At 41.5% G+C, this 18692-nt stretch overlaps 1 protein-coding gene across 3 annotated transcripts in view; it reads right to left on the reverse strand.

The window, feature by feature from the left end:
- Window positions 1-18692, reverse strand: part of nlgn2a (neuroligin 2a) — a 214469-nt gene that overhangs the window by 71532 nt on the left and 124245 nt on the right. Inside the window, exon 1 of one of the 3 annotated variants that reach the window (XM_028564270.1) lies at window positions 8755-8911. The exons of the other annotated variants lie outside the window; for them this stretch is intronic. Coding sequence (XP_028420071.1) covers window positions 8755-8851 — 97 coding nt within the window. The 5' untranslated portion in view covers window positions 8852-8911. Of the gene's footprint in view, window positions 1-8754; window positions 8912-18692 lie in introns of those variants that run through there. 3 annotated transcript variants of the gene reach the window in all.

Consider the following 18692-nt stretch of genomic DNA (forward strand, 5'->3'; position numbering starts at 1 on the left):
GTTTTAGTTTTTTTCTATAAAAAAAATATTTTTGCGCTGTTCGGTGGTACTTGGCCGAACAAAATATTTCAGAAAGGGGGTACAATATTAAAAAAAGTTTGAGAACCACTGCAAAGCACCACTACTTGTACAGATACACTGGGGTATCACACACACACAGTCACACTTAATAGACAGCCAACGTCAAAACTGGTGCATCAGTCGGCCAGACAGAAACTCACACGGCGGAGAGAGAAATTTACAGGCAGCTGCAATGGAGAGTCGCTATGGCAACTGCTTCACTCTGACTTGTTTCCGCCTCTCCTCCCTCCGAGTCTCTCCCTACATGAGCCACTCTCACCTGGACAAAGTCTCGTTGACTGTTGCCGTGGCAACATATTGCTCTTGTGCATCTCTCAACCCTGTGATGCCCTTCGCCACAGCTCTATCTGAATCTCATTCCATTAGTGGCAGATGACCACACACACACACACACACACACACCTCTGCATTTGACATCAGGAGAAGAAGACTGACAGCCACTGGCATCATGGGAGACAGAATGCAGATGCACTGATGTGTACACACACACACACACACACACACACACACACACACACACACACACACACACACACACACACACACACACACACACACACACACACACACACACACACACACACACACCAGGCTGGCTGTCACAGTTGACCTGTAGACTGTGTCCATGGATCAGTTACAGGGCCAATCGTTGTGGCACAGTGACAGGGGACTGAGGCCCTCAGGGGCAACTCTCTCTCTCTCTCTCTCTCTCTCTCTCCCTCTCTCTATCTCTCTTTCCCCCGGCTTTGTTGTTATTGTACCACAACAAAAGTGTAGCATGCGATGCCCACAGATGGCCGTGTGTTGAGGTTCCCAGACTCAGGATTCACATTTGGGATGAACTGCTTTAAAAGCTTAAAAAAAACAAAAAAAACACAAAGCCACCTCCTTCATTTATTTCTTTAAAATATGCAGTAATTAGTTTTGAATTTTCAATTAGTTTTTATTGTGTTATTTGACTTTTAGATTGTATTTTAGTTGAGTTTTAGTTAGTTCTCAGAGTGTGATCGCTAGTGTTTTCCAGAAAGATTTAGTTTTTATAGATTTAGTTTTTGTACAGGCCAGGTATAATGTCTCAGAAATACGTAGCTATATATACACTACTGGTCAAAAGTTTGGGGTGACTTCCACTCCATTATAGACAGAATACCAGCTAAGATCAGTTGCATTGTTTTTTTTAATCAGGGCAGCAGTTTTCAGATGACATTATGTGCTTACATAATTGTAAAAGGGTTCTCGACTATTGTAGAAAGAAGTGGCTGGTCTTTATGTAATGTAATCTACATCGGCCATTATCAGCAACCATTGATCCAATGTTCCAAAGGCACATTCTGTTTCCTAATCTGATATCATTTTAAAAGGCTAACTAAGAAAACATTGGAGAACCCTTTTGCAATTATGTAAGCACATAATGTAATCTGAAAACTGCTGCCCTGGTTAAAAAAAAACAATGCAACTGATCTCAGCTGGTATTCCATCTGTAATGGAGTGAAATGGAAATTTCTAAGTGACCCCAAACTTTTACATACACAATATATGGTTAGAGAATAGCCGCGATAATTAATCTTTGCGCTATTTTAGTGTCTGATGTGAAGCAGTTACGACACAGCGCCATCCCACGTCAAGTCTGTCCAGTTTCCGTGCTTCAATGTCACGAGAGTTGACAGAAATTCATCCTGCAGTTACAGTTTCACTTTAGTTTTACTTGAATGTTTTAGGTTTTATTTAGTTTACTACAAATATTTTTCACTGCTTATTTTAGTTTTAGTTAACTTACTATGATAACCCTGCAAAAATCTGATCACATCATGAGCTCTACTGGGAGAACCTGTGGTTTACGTATGCTAGTTCTATCATTTGCTTTTCATGATTGTTCCCAACATGTCTACAGACCAACAGAACAGGCGCTGAATGACTACAACACGTCTTGTATACCATGTACTGTACCATGGAGACACTTTGAGGTGAGTCCAGAATATACATGCAAAGCCTCAACAAATCCTTGACATCCTATGCTAGATCATCGACAGATGGGAAATACTTCTGTGCAGGCATGAGCCGATGCTGGAAAGGGAGAAGCTTACTTATCGTGACATGGCAGGGCACCGATTTGTGTTGTACTACTGTTTACGGATCTTACTAAAAAGGACAGCAGAAGTATAGCAACAGGGGAAAATTAGGGCTGCACAATTGTTTTCATCGTCAATTAAATCGGTCGATTCTTTTTTCAATTAACCGATTAGTTGTTTGGTCTATAAAATGTCAGGAAAAAAATGTCGATCAGGGTTTCCCAAAGCCCAAGATGACGTCTTTAAATGTCTTGTTTTGTCCACAACTGAAATATATTTAGTTTTCCCTCAGAGGAGTGAACTTATCGATTAATCTTTGCAGCTCTAGTTTAAAATCACCAAAAACATGACTTTTTCACTGTCACTTTGCTTGTTGGATTTAAAATTGTTCTGCTACTCAGTGGTGGAGAGTAAATATTCACGGTGTGTAACGTACTTAAGTACAATTTTAAAGAAACTTGGTTGTTGCTGCCACTGTCTACCTCCGCTGCTGCTAGTTCCCAATAATAGCCTTTTACATGTAACAGTGTTTTTCCACTGTGGCATTGCAATTACTTACGTACAACGATCCGAATGCTTCTCCCATCACTGCTATAATTAAACTCTGCACAAATAAAGACGTGAATTACAACTGACAAGACACGCTGACAAGGCTGACATTCCTGTCTCTATAATAGCATGTCAAGAAACACAGAAAACACTGAAGACAAAGAAGAAACAATGATGGACTGAAAGCCAAAATTGAAAAGGTGAACAACATAAAATGCCACTGAAAAAAATTGTCTCTGATCAGCAAACAAAAAACAACAACAACAACAACAACAAGAAAGCCAAAGCAAGATGGCAGAGAGCAGCTGAGGGCTGGTACCCTGAGGAGCTTAGCATGGCTGCTGATCCTTTCAAGCAGAACGGAGACAATGAGACGATTAGGCCTGAACTTGTGTCGAGTGTTCCAGTTTAGCACACCGCCCACCGTCGCCCTTAGAGACGCCGCCCTCTGGTCTCCTGATCAGAGACGCGCGCCGGCCTTCGCTTCCACCGCATTATCAACTAACTGATTAATCACAGGGGAATGGAGCGTGCGTTACTGTCTGATGTGGATTTGATGGGAAATGATGTTTGCCGTCAGTACACACTGACAGAGCCAGCAGAGAGGGGGAGAAGAAGAGAATAATATGCATTTAGGTGGCACGACTGAACTTCAGGGTGTAATAGGAAGGATAAAAGATTTTTTAAAAAGCCTTAGATTGTAAAGTCGACATTTATATTTTTATAGATTGTTTTTTTTAGGAACATCTTAGAGTAAACCAAGGATTACCCTCAAATACATCGTGTCTAACTTGGCTTTCCTGGCAGAAAGCAGAGAGAAGGCTCGCTGTAGAGGACACGGTGTTTAAAAAGCATATATCACTTCCAAACCAAACAAGAGTGCAGGAGCCTGCTGAGATATCATCTTCCCATACGTTAAACTGAGCATGCAGAGATGGAAGCGGAGGGCCCTCTCTTTACAGGGAGCCATAATTAAAAAGATATTGAATCACGTCAGGGTGAAACGACAACTCGAGGGGGAATAACGCAGCATGCAGAATTTTATACTTTCTCCAAATTAGCATTTTAATTTTTCCCATATGATCGACTGTGTACTTTTTCTACCATTTCTATTTTTCAATTTCCTTGGTATGGATAGGCAGGGGAGTGTGTGTGTGCGCGTGTGTGTGTGTGTGATTGTGTGCGTGTGCGTGCACAGGCACGTGTGGGTGAGAGATAAATATTGACCTTTTACGCGGAGGTTCCGAGCTGTAATAATAGGGAAATTTTTCACAGCAAATGATAAACTGTCATCTATGTGCAAATACACAGAAGCTCTTTGTACTAGTGGTGCAATTAGCAGAAAGGTTACAGGGTAGTGGAAATATTGTAATAGTGTAATGGAAGGAATACATTTCTCCATATTTTTCTATTTCTGAGACCTGTAATTTCAGTCATGATGGATTAGAATTATTAAACATTTTATATTCTGTGAGCAAGTCAAACTGTTTAAGTATGTGTTAATCGGGGATCCCCGATTTATATAGCAAACATTATTTTTTACTCCAAAATTTGAATAACATCCTCCTCATTAATTCATTTATTGAAAAACGAAGTATTTCTCTTACTTGAGACCAAAACCAAGCTACAAACCGCCCATGTTAATCATAGCTGCTGCATATTCAGAAGGAAAGTTTCATTTGTACAAAGAAAAAAAAAGTAGAAAGTGCACGCACCTGAACTGCAGATGTTGTTTGCATTCAAGTGTGCAAAAACACAATGCATTTTATATTGTCTGTCCAATATCACTTATGGATCTGTAGGAATACCAGTTTGAGTAGAAACTGAGAAATAAAGCCAGTAGTCACCAATGATCTCACATTGTACTGCAAACAGGGAGAGAAAAAAAACTACACAAACTGTACTGTTGTCTAACTGTGTGGCTGTCGGTCTGAAATGAGGGTGTGTGTGTGGGTCAATAGGAGGTCAACGGCAGGCTGATGTGATAGAGGGCCTGAGGTAGAGACAGACAGACACACAGGGTGATGAATGGGATGTGATGAGATGCACAGCAGCAGAGCTGGCCTACAGGCCACCGAGCAGGGCGAAGGCTTAATCGTTAGAGCACAATGGATCAAGGCAAAGGCCATGCTGATTGCATCTGGGAGGTGTGTGTGTTTGTGTGTGTGTTTGTGTGTGTCCATGCACTGGTATTATAAGACTTGTGAGAATCAGTTGGGCTGCTGGATGCATGGAATGAGTTTTTCAAGGAAAGTAAAAGAAGGGAAAGAAAAAGTGTTAATTAGTTTTTTAGCTAAGGTATTTCTTTTACATTCCTGGCAACAATACAATTACAATATCTGTGTGTATTACTTATTAACACAGCGACTGATCAGTGTGTCTTTTCTCTTGTAACTTCCATGGAGCTAGGTTACGTCTAGCATCAATACGGCATAAAAATCAGAGATGTGAAACATGCTTTAGAAAGGTAATTTATCATAACAGACATATCAGTTCTATTAATGCGCCCCAGTATGTTTTAGTCTAACTTGCATTATTGTAGCATAGGAATGTAGTTAAAACCAAACAATCCGACATACAAAAGAAGCAAACAAGAACTTGTTAAATTCCTCGCATTCGAAGGTGGCAGCCATCTCTCAAATGTCAGTCCCAGTGTACTGTGAGCCTCTTAAATGTGCCCTGCCACACATATTTCATTACTTTGTGGTAATGTCTGAAGTTCTACCATGGACTCTGTAACATTTCTTGTGGAAAAAATGCCTTGGTTACCTTGTTTCAAGCCATTCTAGCGTGGTATAGAAAGCCTACAGGAAGACTCAGCTCGATTTCTGCCAGTTCTCATTAATATTCAACAAGCTCAGCTCCTTGACTCTGATTGGCTAACAGCTAGCCAATGAGAGCCGGGCTATCAGCATCCTTTACCCAGCACAACTGGTCGAGCTCATGAATAGTAATGAGCTCAGGCAATGCCACGTCAGACTGACCAGCTTTTGTAATTGGCCTGATTTCTCCGCTTATTTCTTTTCAGTGGCTAGAGCTGACAGGACGTAGCAGTTCATTTTCACATTCACGACATAACACAAACAAATATGGACCTAACATATTTCAAAAATACAAGATAAAAACGGTTTTGTGTGGCAGGGCACCTTTAACACCCTGATTAGTGTGCATAACTATATGAAGATAAACAATTATATTGCCTCGTAAAAGATTTTTACATTCTTAAGCTTTTTTAAGTCATCAAACAGGTCTGTTGGAACACTATCAAACCCTACAAACACCTGTTTTGACACATTATTTGACACTGTAAGAGCCAGATGTACCACTGACGGCATATATCCACTGCTTTACATTTTGCACACGAACATATGCCATGCTGTCGAGGGGTTTATGGGATAACCGTATTAAGCGGAATAGATACATTCATTAACGGAAAAGCTTGGCCCGGCGTGTATGCTTGTAGAAAATATATACTGTATCTATACAGTGCAGCAAAGTGGATAGTTTACCTACAGTTTTTAAGCTTGACATTGACTTACATTCGGTTTGTCGATTGCAATGACAGTTAAACATGTGTGACCAGGGGCTAATTGAAAGCAGTGACAAGGGCCTTGTGTGTCTGTGGTATTTGTCTTATAAGCCTAAACACATAATTTTCTGTGCATTGTGTAAGAAAAATGTTTCCGCAAAGGTCAAATTTCATCCATCAATTCAAAGAAATACATTAAACTCACAGAGAGGCTAAATGCTCCACCACTGGTCCTGAGACCCGAGGAGGGAGGGAGGGAGGCGCACGCACACACACACACACACACACACACACACAGTTCTTGCTGAGCTTTTGACACTGGGGCTGTGGGAACCAGCACCGAGGTTGGAGATGATCCTAGCTGCTGTACTGTTTGTATTCTGTCTACAGCGACTTCACTGCCTGCAACAGCGAGCAAACACCCACCACACAGCTCAATGTGCTTCCCAAGATCAGACCAGCAACCCCTCCAGCTGAAAAAATAAGCAAACCGCTTCTGCTCACAGGCATCAGATGTGTCTGCAGTATCTATCTAGTACTATGTAACAATTATCTTGCCTATTATATCCATACCTATTGCTCAAAGGGATTCTTGCTAAGGTTTAATGACATTTTCAAACCCAGACAAAGAAGTGAACAGCAACAAAATAACAGACAAAAACGCTCTTTGCCAAACAATTAGAACTAGAGCAGCCTAGTTATTATTTAATTGTTGCGTTGTGTCGAGCATTTGCACCCTTTCCACCTTTGTATTTTGAGCTCAACACCTAGAGCTTTAATTTTCCCTTCCCCAAATCAGACAGCAATGCTTCTTTCTTTCAGCAGATTAAAGCGACACTATGTAACTTTTCCCGCTTCGGTCTCCCTACAGGTTGTCTCATTAGAACTACAGCTTGCGCAAAAATTTACATAGTGTTGCTTTAAGTGTGGGCGAGGTAAAAAAAAAAAAAAAAAAAAGGAGCTGAGCTAGGTTGAGAAAAAAAACCATTAGGACCACTGGGAATAAGAATAGTCGCCCTTTACAACATGCTCTTATTAGACTCAAAACCATCTCTAAAAACACACAAGTGCTCCACCCTAATTTTCTCTCATTGTCCATCGCGCGCTCTCTCTCTCTCTCTCTCTCTCTCTCTCTCTCTCTCTCTCTCTCTCTCTCTCTCTCTCTGTTGCCACCAGCAAGTGCTCTCTCCTCTTCCTATCTCGCTTCCTGTTACTCGCAATCTATCTCGCATTCTTTATCTTTCACTCTTCACTCTCGTCCTCCAGCAGCCGCCACCCTGGCCTCTCTCATCTTCTCCACTTGTTTGTTTTCTGATCTCCATTTTCTCTGTGATAACCCCTTTCGTTTAATCTCTTCTTTCTGCCTCTCTCTTACATCTACCACCAGCTAGCCTCTTACTGTGAGAGTCTATTTCTCGCATGCATCCTTCCAGTGGCACGGACCAGTCTTGCCTTTGCCTTTCCTTGTTTTTCTCTCTCTCTCTCTATTTGTCTTCCTCTATCTTCTTCTCATCTCTCCGTCATAGGATTTTGTAGCACTTCTGTTAAATTATCTCTCTCAACCCCTCCTCTCTCCTATCTGTGTTATAAATAGAGTTTGGATTAGACTGACTTTTTGTTTTGCTCACTATTAGGGAGCGGATCAATTCCACAAATTGAGTGGATGGGGAAGCGGACGGAGACACACACACACACAAACACACACACACACACACACACACACACACAGCCCCTCTGTCCACCAAAATGCCACAGTGACAAAGAGGATACAAACACAGGCATTGTCCTTGTTTTCCCACTGCTGTCTCTCTCTTTCCCCTCATAACAGCCTACTTCTCTCCCATTTTCCACATCCCTTCCTTTCACCCTTAAGCCTTTTGGACTTCAGTTGACCCCTCTCCTCTTTCTCCCTTCCTCTCTTTCCTTTCCCTTTTCTTGTCTTTGTCTCCACTCCTAGTGCTTAACTGATGACAACATCTTCTCATTTTTATCTGAGTGACTGTTTCTTTGACTGCAGGATACTTAACAATTACTGTGCCTCGTTTCCAGTACCACATAATCACAACACACTTAACCAGACAAGTAAAAATATTAATTATATAATAATCCAATAAATCACTGTGTCACCAGCACCCCATTTAAAAAAAAATTGGTAGTACAACAGGTGCATTTGTTGCCATCTGCACCGGTTTTGTTTCACATGATAAATAAATACATTCTAATATATACAACTCCTTATGGCTTCAAACTGTCCATATTGCCTTAAAACTCCTTTTATCTCAAGGTTATCCTAACTCTTGAGCTTATAACTATCCTGACTCCTATTTCCTCAGAAACTACCTAGAGTTTCAATAAGAAAAAAAATACTCTGAAGTGAGGGCATTTTAACAGTTCTAATATTCACAGGAAATTAGGGTAGGGCTTGAATTAAGGGTGTCACAATGCGGTGAATACAGAGAACAGGGATAGGACCCAAATGATCAGACAGGATCAGTTCAGTGATTTATTGAAAGAATGTAGGCTTACTGGGCTCAGGTAGACAGACACGCAGGTACAGATCCAGGTATAAGCGCAGAGTAACAGTAGCTCCAAAGCAAACAACACACGGGAGGGAAAGCAGCATAGCACTGTGATGGTGTGGCAGGGAATGAATGAAAGGAACTGGGCTGCCAGATGAGGCTGATGAGGGAACGAGATGCAGGTTTAGCAGGTGGGTGGGGACTAACAGGTAACTGCAGAGCTGATGAGGACAAGAGGGAACAGGTGTGTAGATGTCAATGAAGCGGCTTTGGGAAGAGGGAATTTGCCTGGAGAGGAGGGACAGACAGACCTTTACATGCACATATTATACCGTCTTTTTTTCTTTCCCTTAATCAGAAAAAGACAATATTCCAACTAAGCTGTTTCCATGGATAATGAAAAGGACTAATCCACTGATATTTCTGTTTACATGCAACCGTGCAAAATATGATTTGTGGTGGCGGACTTGTTTGACCGTGCAAACCCTAACCACCTTCTTAAAAGCACCTGTTGATATCCACGTCTTTCGTAATGTTTAAAAGTATAGGTGTGTTTCTTTTTGGGTTTTTTTTTTTTTTTTTTTTTTTTGGGGGGCATGCATCTCTACTTACTAGTTGGTTTGTGATCAACAACCACAGCAACGCACAATGCTATATTTGGAAAAAGGCCTTATTCGGAAAATCCGAACAGAATATATGACCTGTATCTAATTTGGAATATTGTCATATTTGGAAAAAATTGTGGAATATTAGTATACATGTAAACATACTCAGTGTGACGAAGGGTTTCATTTCAACTGAATATCTGTTTTGTGTAAGAAGTGTGACAGTAAAAGCTTGGAGTTAAGATGTTTATTTCCCTTTCCGTATACATTTGCTGCAGTCGGAGGAAACAATCATGGACTGGCTCTAGGTTTAACACTGCTGTGTTGAATTACTTGTATCACCAATAGAGAGTAGCAATATGGATTTTTATATACTGCATATGCTGCAGGTTATTTCTCTAAGGAAGCGCAAGGGATGAATGTCAATGGAAGGCTCCCAAGCAATCATTTTTGTTCTGTATAGAAATGCACATGAATTACTTTACTTTGCATTTGCACATTTTGTATGTCTATGAACACAATCAACCGCCCCCCAACATACTTCCTTATTTCCCTCCTCATCTGTGCTCATGCAACCTCTGATTACTCCCAATCCCCGCCCCCGTCCTTTCCCTCTCTGCCGGCCTCTCTGCCTTCGCTATTTCCCTGCTCCTTTAACGATCTGGCCATTACTGGGGCTGCCGTTCCATCCCTGGTTTCACAGGGTGTGTCTGGGCGCTAATTGGGACTGAATGAGTGTGAGTGTGTGTTGCTGGGAGGCCTCATTGACACAGCCTCAGATCCAGGGGCTGGCTTGTCCATCCCCCCTATAGAGATGTATTTTGAATGAGTTGCCACACACACACACACACACACACACACACACACACACACACACACGTAGTACTTGCACATAAGTATTATTATGCAAATACATGCATGTTTGAGTTTTTGTGTGTCTATAATAAAAATATGCTTACTTTTTTGTAACTTTAATTTTTAAATGAACTTAATAGTGATGACCAGTGTGTTTTTTTTGTCACCTTGGTGCCACATTAACATTTTAGTATAGGAAACTGCAGAGGAAAATGTGTCGAGGTTGGCTATTTCTGGCACATTGACATTCAAAATATGTATTCTACCGCCGAACAGATACAAACTACATTTGACACATTTGAATGGTTGAACATTAATTTCTTTGTTAGTTGTTCATGTCAAAGTCCCAGCGAAACAGAAGTTGGAGCGTCGACTGCTGTTGCAGTTACAGCAACATTATTGGTTGAAGACTCCGACTGAGTTGAGACTCAGATCAGAGCCGTATCTATTGAACTGTGAAGTACATTACCTTGTCGATGTAATGTATTCTTTTTCTGTTTGTGAGTGTATGAGTTCAAGCAGGAGGAGCAGAGGAACAATAAATTGGCTGTAGAGTTTCTCGGCTGTCGTATCCATTCAGACGCCAGTGTTCCCATTAGGTAATGCTGTCAGCTCTGCCACTACCCACCGCTCTCCATCTCATACATAACAATACCTCCTTAATTGGAACGCTACTCCGACAGTTACAATACAATCCAGGTGAAAACACAACAAAGTACAAAGTGAGAAAGAGACAACACAACCACAAAAAAGCAGTGGCTAGTCAAAGTGAGTGGAACTTTTATAACTTAAAGCAACTTTGCTAAACATGGAACAGCAAAACTGCATGTGTGTGCAGAGAAATGGCAGAGATGGCGACTAGACTTTGAGACTCTGATGTGAGTCGCAATTAAATCGCACACACAGTGACTTTAGACTTGATTTATGACTCGTCCTCAAAAGACTTCAGACTCGACCTAGACTCGAAATGCGGGACTCGTGAACAATCTTTATTTTTAGGAAATGTTTAATGAGCTGAATATAATAATATTATTCTCCTCCCTGCATAACCTCTGACCTACCTACGTAACACATAATGCACAGCCACACGTGAGAGTAGACAACAAACATGTTGACTGCATCGGCAGCTGCTGTGTCATTCATCAGAGAATTGAGAATGACTTGGACTCTAGCTCAGAGACTTAACATGGACTCTAGCTCAGAGACTTAACATGGACTCTAGCTCAGAGACTTAACATGGACTCTAGCTCAGAGACTTGATTTGGACTGTAGATCAAAGACTTGAGACTTGAATTGGGCTCTAGCTCAGAGACTTGAGACTTGAATTGGGCTCTAGCTCAGAGACTTGACTTGAACTCTAGCTCAGAGACTTGACTTGGACTCTAGCTCAGAGACTTGACTTGAACTCTAGCTCAGAGACTTGACTTGGACTCTAGCTCAGAGACTTAACATGGACTCTAGCTAAGAGACTTGATTTGGACTGTAGCTCAAAGACTTGACTTGGACTCTAGATCAGAGACTTGACTTGGACTCTAGCTCAGAGACTTGAGACTTGAATTGGACTCTAGCTCAGAGACTTGAGACTTGAATTGGACTCTAGCTCAGAGACTTGAGACTTGAATTGGGCTCTAGCTCAGAGACTTGACTTGGACTTTAGCTCGGAGACTTGAGACTTGAATTGGGCTCTAGCTCAGAGACTTGACTTGGACTCTAGCTCAGAGACTTGACTTGGACTCTAGCTCAAAGACTTGATTTGGACTCTAGCTCAGAGACTTGACATGGACTCTAGCTCAGAGACTTGACTTGGACTCTAGCTCAAAGACTTGATTTGGACTCTAGCTCAGAGACTTAACATGGACTCTAGCTCAGAGACTTGACTTGGACTCTAGATCAGAGACTTGATTTGGACTCTAGCTCAAAGACTTAACATGGACTCTAGCTCAGAGACTTGACTTGGACTCTAGCTCAGAGACTTGACTTGGACTCTAGCTCAGAGACTTGATTTGGACTGTAGCTCAAAAAGACTTGATTTGGGCTTTAGCTCAGAGACTTAACATGGACTCTAGCTCAGAGACTTGACTTGGACTCTAGATCAGACTTGATTTGGACTCTAGCTCAAAAACTTAACATGGACTCTAGCTCAGAGACTTGATTTGGACTGTAGCTCAAAGACTTGACTTGGACTCTGAATTGGGACTTTAGCTCAGAGACTTAACATGGACTCTAGCTCAGAGACTTGACTTGGACTCTAGCTCAGAGACTTAACATGGACTCTAGCTCAGAGACTTGATTTGGACTGTAGATCAAAGACTTGAGACTTGAATTGAACTCTAGCTCAGACTTGAGACTTGAATTGGGCTCTAGCTCAGAGACTTGACTTGAACTCTAGCTGGACTCTACTTGGACTAAGAGCTCAGAGACTTGATTTGGAACTCTAGCTCAGAGACTTAGCTTGGACTCTAGCTCAGAGACTTAACATGGACTCTAGCTGACTTGATTTGGACTTGGACTCTAGATCAGAGACTTGACTTGGACTCTAGCTCAGAGACTTGAGACTTGAATTGGACTCTAGCTCAGAGACTTGAGACTTGAATTGGACTCTAGCTCAGAGACTTGAGACTTGAATTGGGCTCTAGCTCAGAGACTTGACTTGGACTTTAGCTCGGAGACTTGAGACTTGAATTGGGCTCTAGCTCAGAGACTTGACTTGGACTCTAGCTCAGAGACTTGACTTGGACTCTAGCTCAGAGACTTGAGAACATCTCTAAGGAATGGTTAATCTCTCCTGCTGTGTGTGTCTGTCGGTGCAGTATGTGAGCGTGCGTTTCCTCAGCAGGACTGCAGTCTGAGCTGTGATCTCTGGGATCTGCCATATGGCAGCATTGCCAGTAGCCTGGCTTTGTTTCACCACCGTGTGTGTGTGTGTGTGTGTGTGTGTGTGTGTGTGTGTGTGTGTGTGTGTGTGTGTGCGCAGTCGTTCATCTGTAATCAAACATTTTCACATGCTCGGAGATCTTCCTGTTTGCGTTCCATGTCACCCCGAGGGGGGATATGGATTATCAGCAGCCACTTATCTCGTCTTGTCTGTCCTAACAGTTAATCTGATGGTGGAGTGGCAAATTCTGCCCCTGCTACAGAGCTGCCAGACCTCCAGCTCTGATTGGTGTTTGCTACTCTGATTCACCACACCCACATTGTCCCTGTATCCATGCAACTAAACCAAAAGGACCGCTGGCAAACACCAACATCTTGGTGTTTAAATCATCTTTGGAATGGAATGGAAGTTTTCCACCTATAGTCCCACTTGTTCACATCTGTCCCCTGTGATGATCCAGAGTCCAAAATTAACATTTTGGCTCCCTGTCCACAAACAAACATGTACCTGCCAAGAATATTTCCAGCGGCTAAACTATTTATGTACATCACAAAATCACATCACCACATCAAACATAACTACCTTTTTTCCGATATATTTAGGCATCAGATCGTGTTTGAAATAATCAGGAATTATTGTTGGTTTAGTTAACATAAGCATCATTTTAGATGCTACTGCTGTTCTTGTAGGTCCAGCATATTAGTGTTATTGCTTCTACATACTTTGATTGTATTAGCCACTGGGCAAGTGTTATCATAGATCATAGGCAAATTGGTTTACATAATCAAGGTATTTCAGACAATTCAGACATCCAAAATCAACACTGTCTCCTAGAAGTTCAGTTTAAATAATTACTTTTGCTAGATAGACTTTTGATGTTTTAAAGTTAATTAAATTGCTGCATGGATTATTTTCACCATTCATATTTTTTTGAGACACAATTATGATTTGGCTAAAATATAAAAAACATAAACATGGCTTGTCTTGTCTTTCCCAAACCTTAACCAAATGATGCGAGTGCCAATACAATACCATAAAACATGCTTTAGTTGCTATTAGCAGATTATATACAGTATATGTATATATATATAGAGATTGTATTTCAGGAAGATGTTGCAGAGAAAAAATTAAATATGTTGTTGTAAACACTGATTCGCTCAGTATGATAAATGTAATTTCTTTAAGAGTTGCAAATATCTGTTCACAAAGCAAGCAGCCAGTGTTGCAGCTTTCCATTGTTTTCATAAAAGCACACAACACAAATCAGACCTTGTGCAGAGCTGAAACAAACTGAAACGACATGTTCAGTAGGCCTGCCCGATATGAGGAAAATATGCGATAACGTTATTGAATATCAAGATAACAATATTACTTGCGATAAATAAACAGATATTAAAGTGTACTCAGTTCTGCATTTCTTCTGCTGCTTTCAGTATTCTGCTAAAACACAACAAATTGCTTGTTGAGTTTTAAGCAAACGAAAGGAAATCATTTCCAACATTCTTTTATTGAACAAATTGAACATTGAATTGAATATAAAAGGCACCACTAAAAAAAAAGAAGACAGTTACATTTTAAAGTGCTGTTTTCCACTGACATTTTCTTTCAACTAACAGAAAAAATCTCGTCTTTCACGATATGTCGCAGCACTTCGCAATATGGTTATTGTGCCACTTTATATCACGATGACGATAAAAAAAAAATACATTCAAATGTTTTCTTTCACACTGTAATTTGTTCTTGTGGAATAAAAGAAAGAACTACAGTAGTGCTATCTTTCAGAATAAAACCTTTGAATCTCCTCAGTCATATGCCAAAAAATCATAATTTACAGCCCTCCACTGCTGTGGGTACATTTTGAAACCGCTCTTCACCACATCAAGTTTTAAGATAAAGTGGAAGAGGCTGATTATTAAGAAGTGACTAAACGTCCATAGCTGTGTCCCGTAAAACCATAATAGGGCAAATATCCTCTACATAGTGTTTGCAGCCATGTGTCCAATACAGCATCATGGGAATGGGTAGAAGCAGACATAAATAGTAGAGAAAGGACTGCTGTTGCCATTCATGCATTATCACCTATCCTTAACTAATAGTGCAGCACACCTCTTCTTGCTAAAGTGGAAAACTGGAATAGGTAGAACTACACAGTAGGGCAGCAATAAACCATTATTTTCATTGTTGATTAATCTGTAGATTATTTTCTTGATTAATCGGTTAGTTGTTGGAAAAATGCCCCCATCAGTGTTTCGCAAAGCCCAAGATGACATCCTCAAAGGTGGTGTTTTGTCCACAACTCTAAGATATTCAATAGTTAATAAAGATAAAGAGAAATGAAAGTAGAAAATATTCATATATAAGAAGCTAGAATCAAAGAATTATTTTCTTTAAAAAAGAAATGACTCAAACCGATTAATCGATTATCTAAATTAATGTAATAATTGACAACTAATCGATTGATCGATGCGGCTCTGCTACACAGTACTTGTATTGTTGTTTGGTATATTTCACTATGTGAACACGTCAATGAGAGTTACTTATCGTCGCTGTCGGGTGAAAACCTTGTATGTCCAAAACTGTTGTTTTTCCGGAAATGAAAAAAAAAATGCTAATTTGGAAACATTTTGTTGAGCTATTTATATTGGTCAAAGTCAGAGGTATAAATGTGACCTTTTCTTCTATCATATGCAGCATGCTTGAATGTACATTTTACTTTTCAAAACCATCCATCTGGAGTTGTGCAGTACTTCCCCAATGTTACTGATGCCACTATAGAGCCTAGTGGGAGGTCTTCTTTGCAATACATTTGACAAGTCCAAAACTTCATTTGTTGCAGTGAGCACTTTAGAGTCTATTGATTTGGATTAAATAGACCCATAATAGGTCTTGGCTAGCTTAGAGCCAGCATCGAGGGTATTCACTGAGTTCACTGAGTGGAAGAGGAGCTGAGCCAGCCTTCACTGTTGTATCCCTCAGTCCCTTATATCCATTACACATGGCAATTAACCCAGCCAAGTGCAAAAAACCCAAAAAAAAAAAAAACTGTGTTGAGCTAAGCTAGCTGACAGAAGACACGGCGCCAACTACTGTAGCTCTCTCTCTTTCCCCGTCTCTTTCTTTCGCTCTACCTCCCGGTACCTTTCCCATCCTTTTCATCTGCCTCCCTCCTTCCCCTCCTCTTCACTTTCTTTGCCTTGTCAAAGGGGTTTCAAGCTCAATAAAATACTATCTGTCAGCGAGCGATGGAGTAGGAGTATTCGACACGATATTGACACCACCTTGACACGATGTGGGCCGAGCGCTAAGGTAATGGGGAGCTTCAGTAGCAAATAACCGACAGGCCCACCGAGAGACGCAGTGATACAAAGAGACAAGAGATTGAGTCTCTGTAGTAATGTGAAAATAAAGTTGCTTTGACAGTACTGTTGATCCTTTCCTGCAGAAGAGCCTACTCTGTTCTGTGCCGGGCGCTTTTGTGCAATGCCGAGCTGAACTGAGCTATTCTTTGTCACGCTCGCGTGTGTGGTTTTGCACACCAGGCTGTCCTGTTCTCTTGTTTTATTTTGAATTTTCACACAGTGAGCTGTTCCGCTCTGCTCTGTCCTTCCTCTTTCTGTTTTTTCTTCTCATTCTCCCTTCATTGTTTTTCTGTATACTACTCAATCTCGTCCCCTGTGCCACCCCATTCCATCCAAAATCTTCTTATGAAGTAATTTGTACTCAGCACATAAGGATGTAAAAATGGGTGAAACAAATAACTGAATGGTTGCTGACCTTCACATTTGTCACTGCTGATTGCTTCTTATCCTTTTTGTATTTGACAATGTAGCGATTTGGCTGTTAGAATGTGTATTGTACAGTACATTTCTTGTGTAACATGGTGTCCATGGTGAAAAGCCTACAGGAAACGGAGAGATTTAGCAGGAGAGCATCTCCCTGGATGCTCCTAATTATATGAAAAAGACAAAACATGCCAAGTCTCCGTCCTTGCATGGCGCTGTTTTCCAGTACTGAGAGCCAGTACTGCAAAAGGGGGAAGTGTCTGAGAGCGAATGTGTACGTCTGAGAACATGAACAGAGAAGCCGATATGGAGAGATGCTGCATTGCCCACAGGCCAGCTTCTGTTATACCCACACATAATACACAGAGACAGATTGGGGGGGGGAGTAACAGGCAAAAAAGAGGAGGAAACTGAGAAAAATACATTGTCGCAGACAAAAACTGAGTGGGGAACAAAAAGCTTGTATCTGTCTCACATATAGACAAACTCTTATTGTTCCTCTTACATCTTGCCACCCAGGAGAGAGCACTGTGAAAGTCTTTATGCTTCTGCATTAAATCTACGTACGTAGGCACGTGGAGACACGGACCCTATGGCGTAGCAATGATGTGCACCTCTCGAAAAATGGAAATACACGTCGCGGTGACGCACGTCGCTCGGCCGTGGCTTGGTAGCGTTGCATTTCCCCCGACTCATTTCCTGGTTCTCCTTTTCCATTAACAACATTAAATCAAGGAGAGGGTTAACTTTTTCTGCTACAGATTTCTGAACATGCTCAGAAAGCTGAGAGGAGACACTTTGTTTCTCTCACTATGGCTCTAGAGTTGTCACTCGCTCAGTCGCTCTAGCATCACACTCCCCCACACACACACACACACACACACACACACACACACACACACACACACACGCTGGCCCTGCTATTCTCTTAAAGAGATCGATTCACACACCAACGCACAAGTATAAACTTCAGGCCACTTACGTAGGCTACGGCGAAAGCTCTGCGTGGAGCCTCCGCACGACCATAAATCAAGTTTAGGAAGACGTCAATCAATCGGTGTATCCACACCCACACAGTCCTGGGATGATTCACTGTAAACACCTGTGTGAGTGTTCAGGACCTTTAAGACCAAACTTCACAATACAGCTACAATTTGGACGGCACTCACTTGACCTATATTTCTATTTATGATTGAAGAACTTGATTTAGATTAAAAAAACTCTACATTTAGTACCGTCGGTCAGCCGATGCTGGCTGTCCGAACGCAGCTACTACAAACTACTAATTTAGCTTTAACTATATATTTTGTTAATGTCTAAGCCCGTCTATTAAAATGAACTGTCAATCAATATCGGGTTCCAATCATGTGCTTTAACCCTTTTCTCGACATTTAGATTAAAGGTCCCATGGCATGAAAATGTCACTTTATGAGGTTTTTTAACATTAGTATGTGTTCCCCCAGCCTGCCTATGGTCCCCCAGTATCTAGAAATGGAGTTAGGTGTAAACCGAGCCCTGGGTATCCTGCTCTGCCTTTGAGAAAATGAAAGCTCAGATGGGCCGATCTGGAATCTTCTCCTTATGAGGTCATAAGGAGCAAGGTTACCTCACCTTTCTCTGCTTTGCCTGCCCAGAGAATTTGGCCCGCCCATGAGAGAGAGAGAGACATCATGGCTTTCAAACGAGCAAAGTGGCAGTTGGTCAAGGCCACACCCCCACCCTCCACCTTGCCCCCCCCCCCCCCCCCCCTCTCTCCTCCTCATTAACTACAGACAAAGAAATGGCACATCCTAAGGAAAGCTCATTGTGGGACTGGCTGTAGTGGCTG

This window comes from Perca flavescens, chromosome 19 (assembly GCF_004354835.1).
Source record: "Perca flavescens isolate YP-PL-M2 chromosome 19, PFLA_1.0, whole genome shotgun sequence".
NCBI lineage: Eukaryota > Metazoa > Chordata > Actinopteri > Perciformes > Percidae > Perca > Perca flavescens.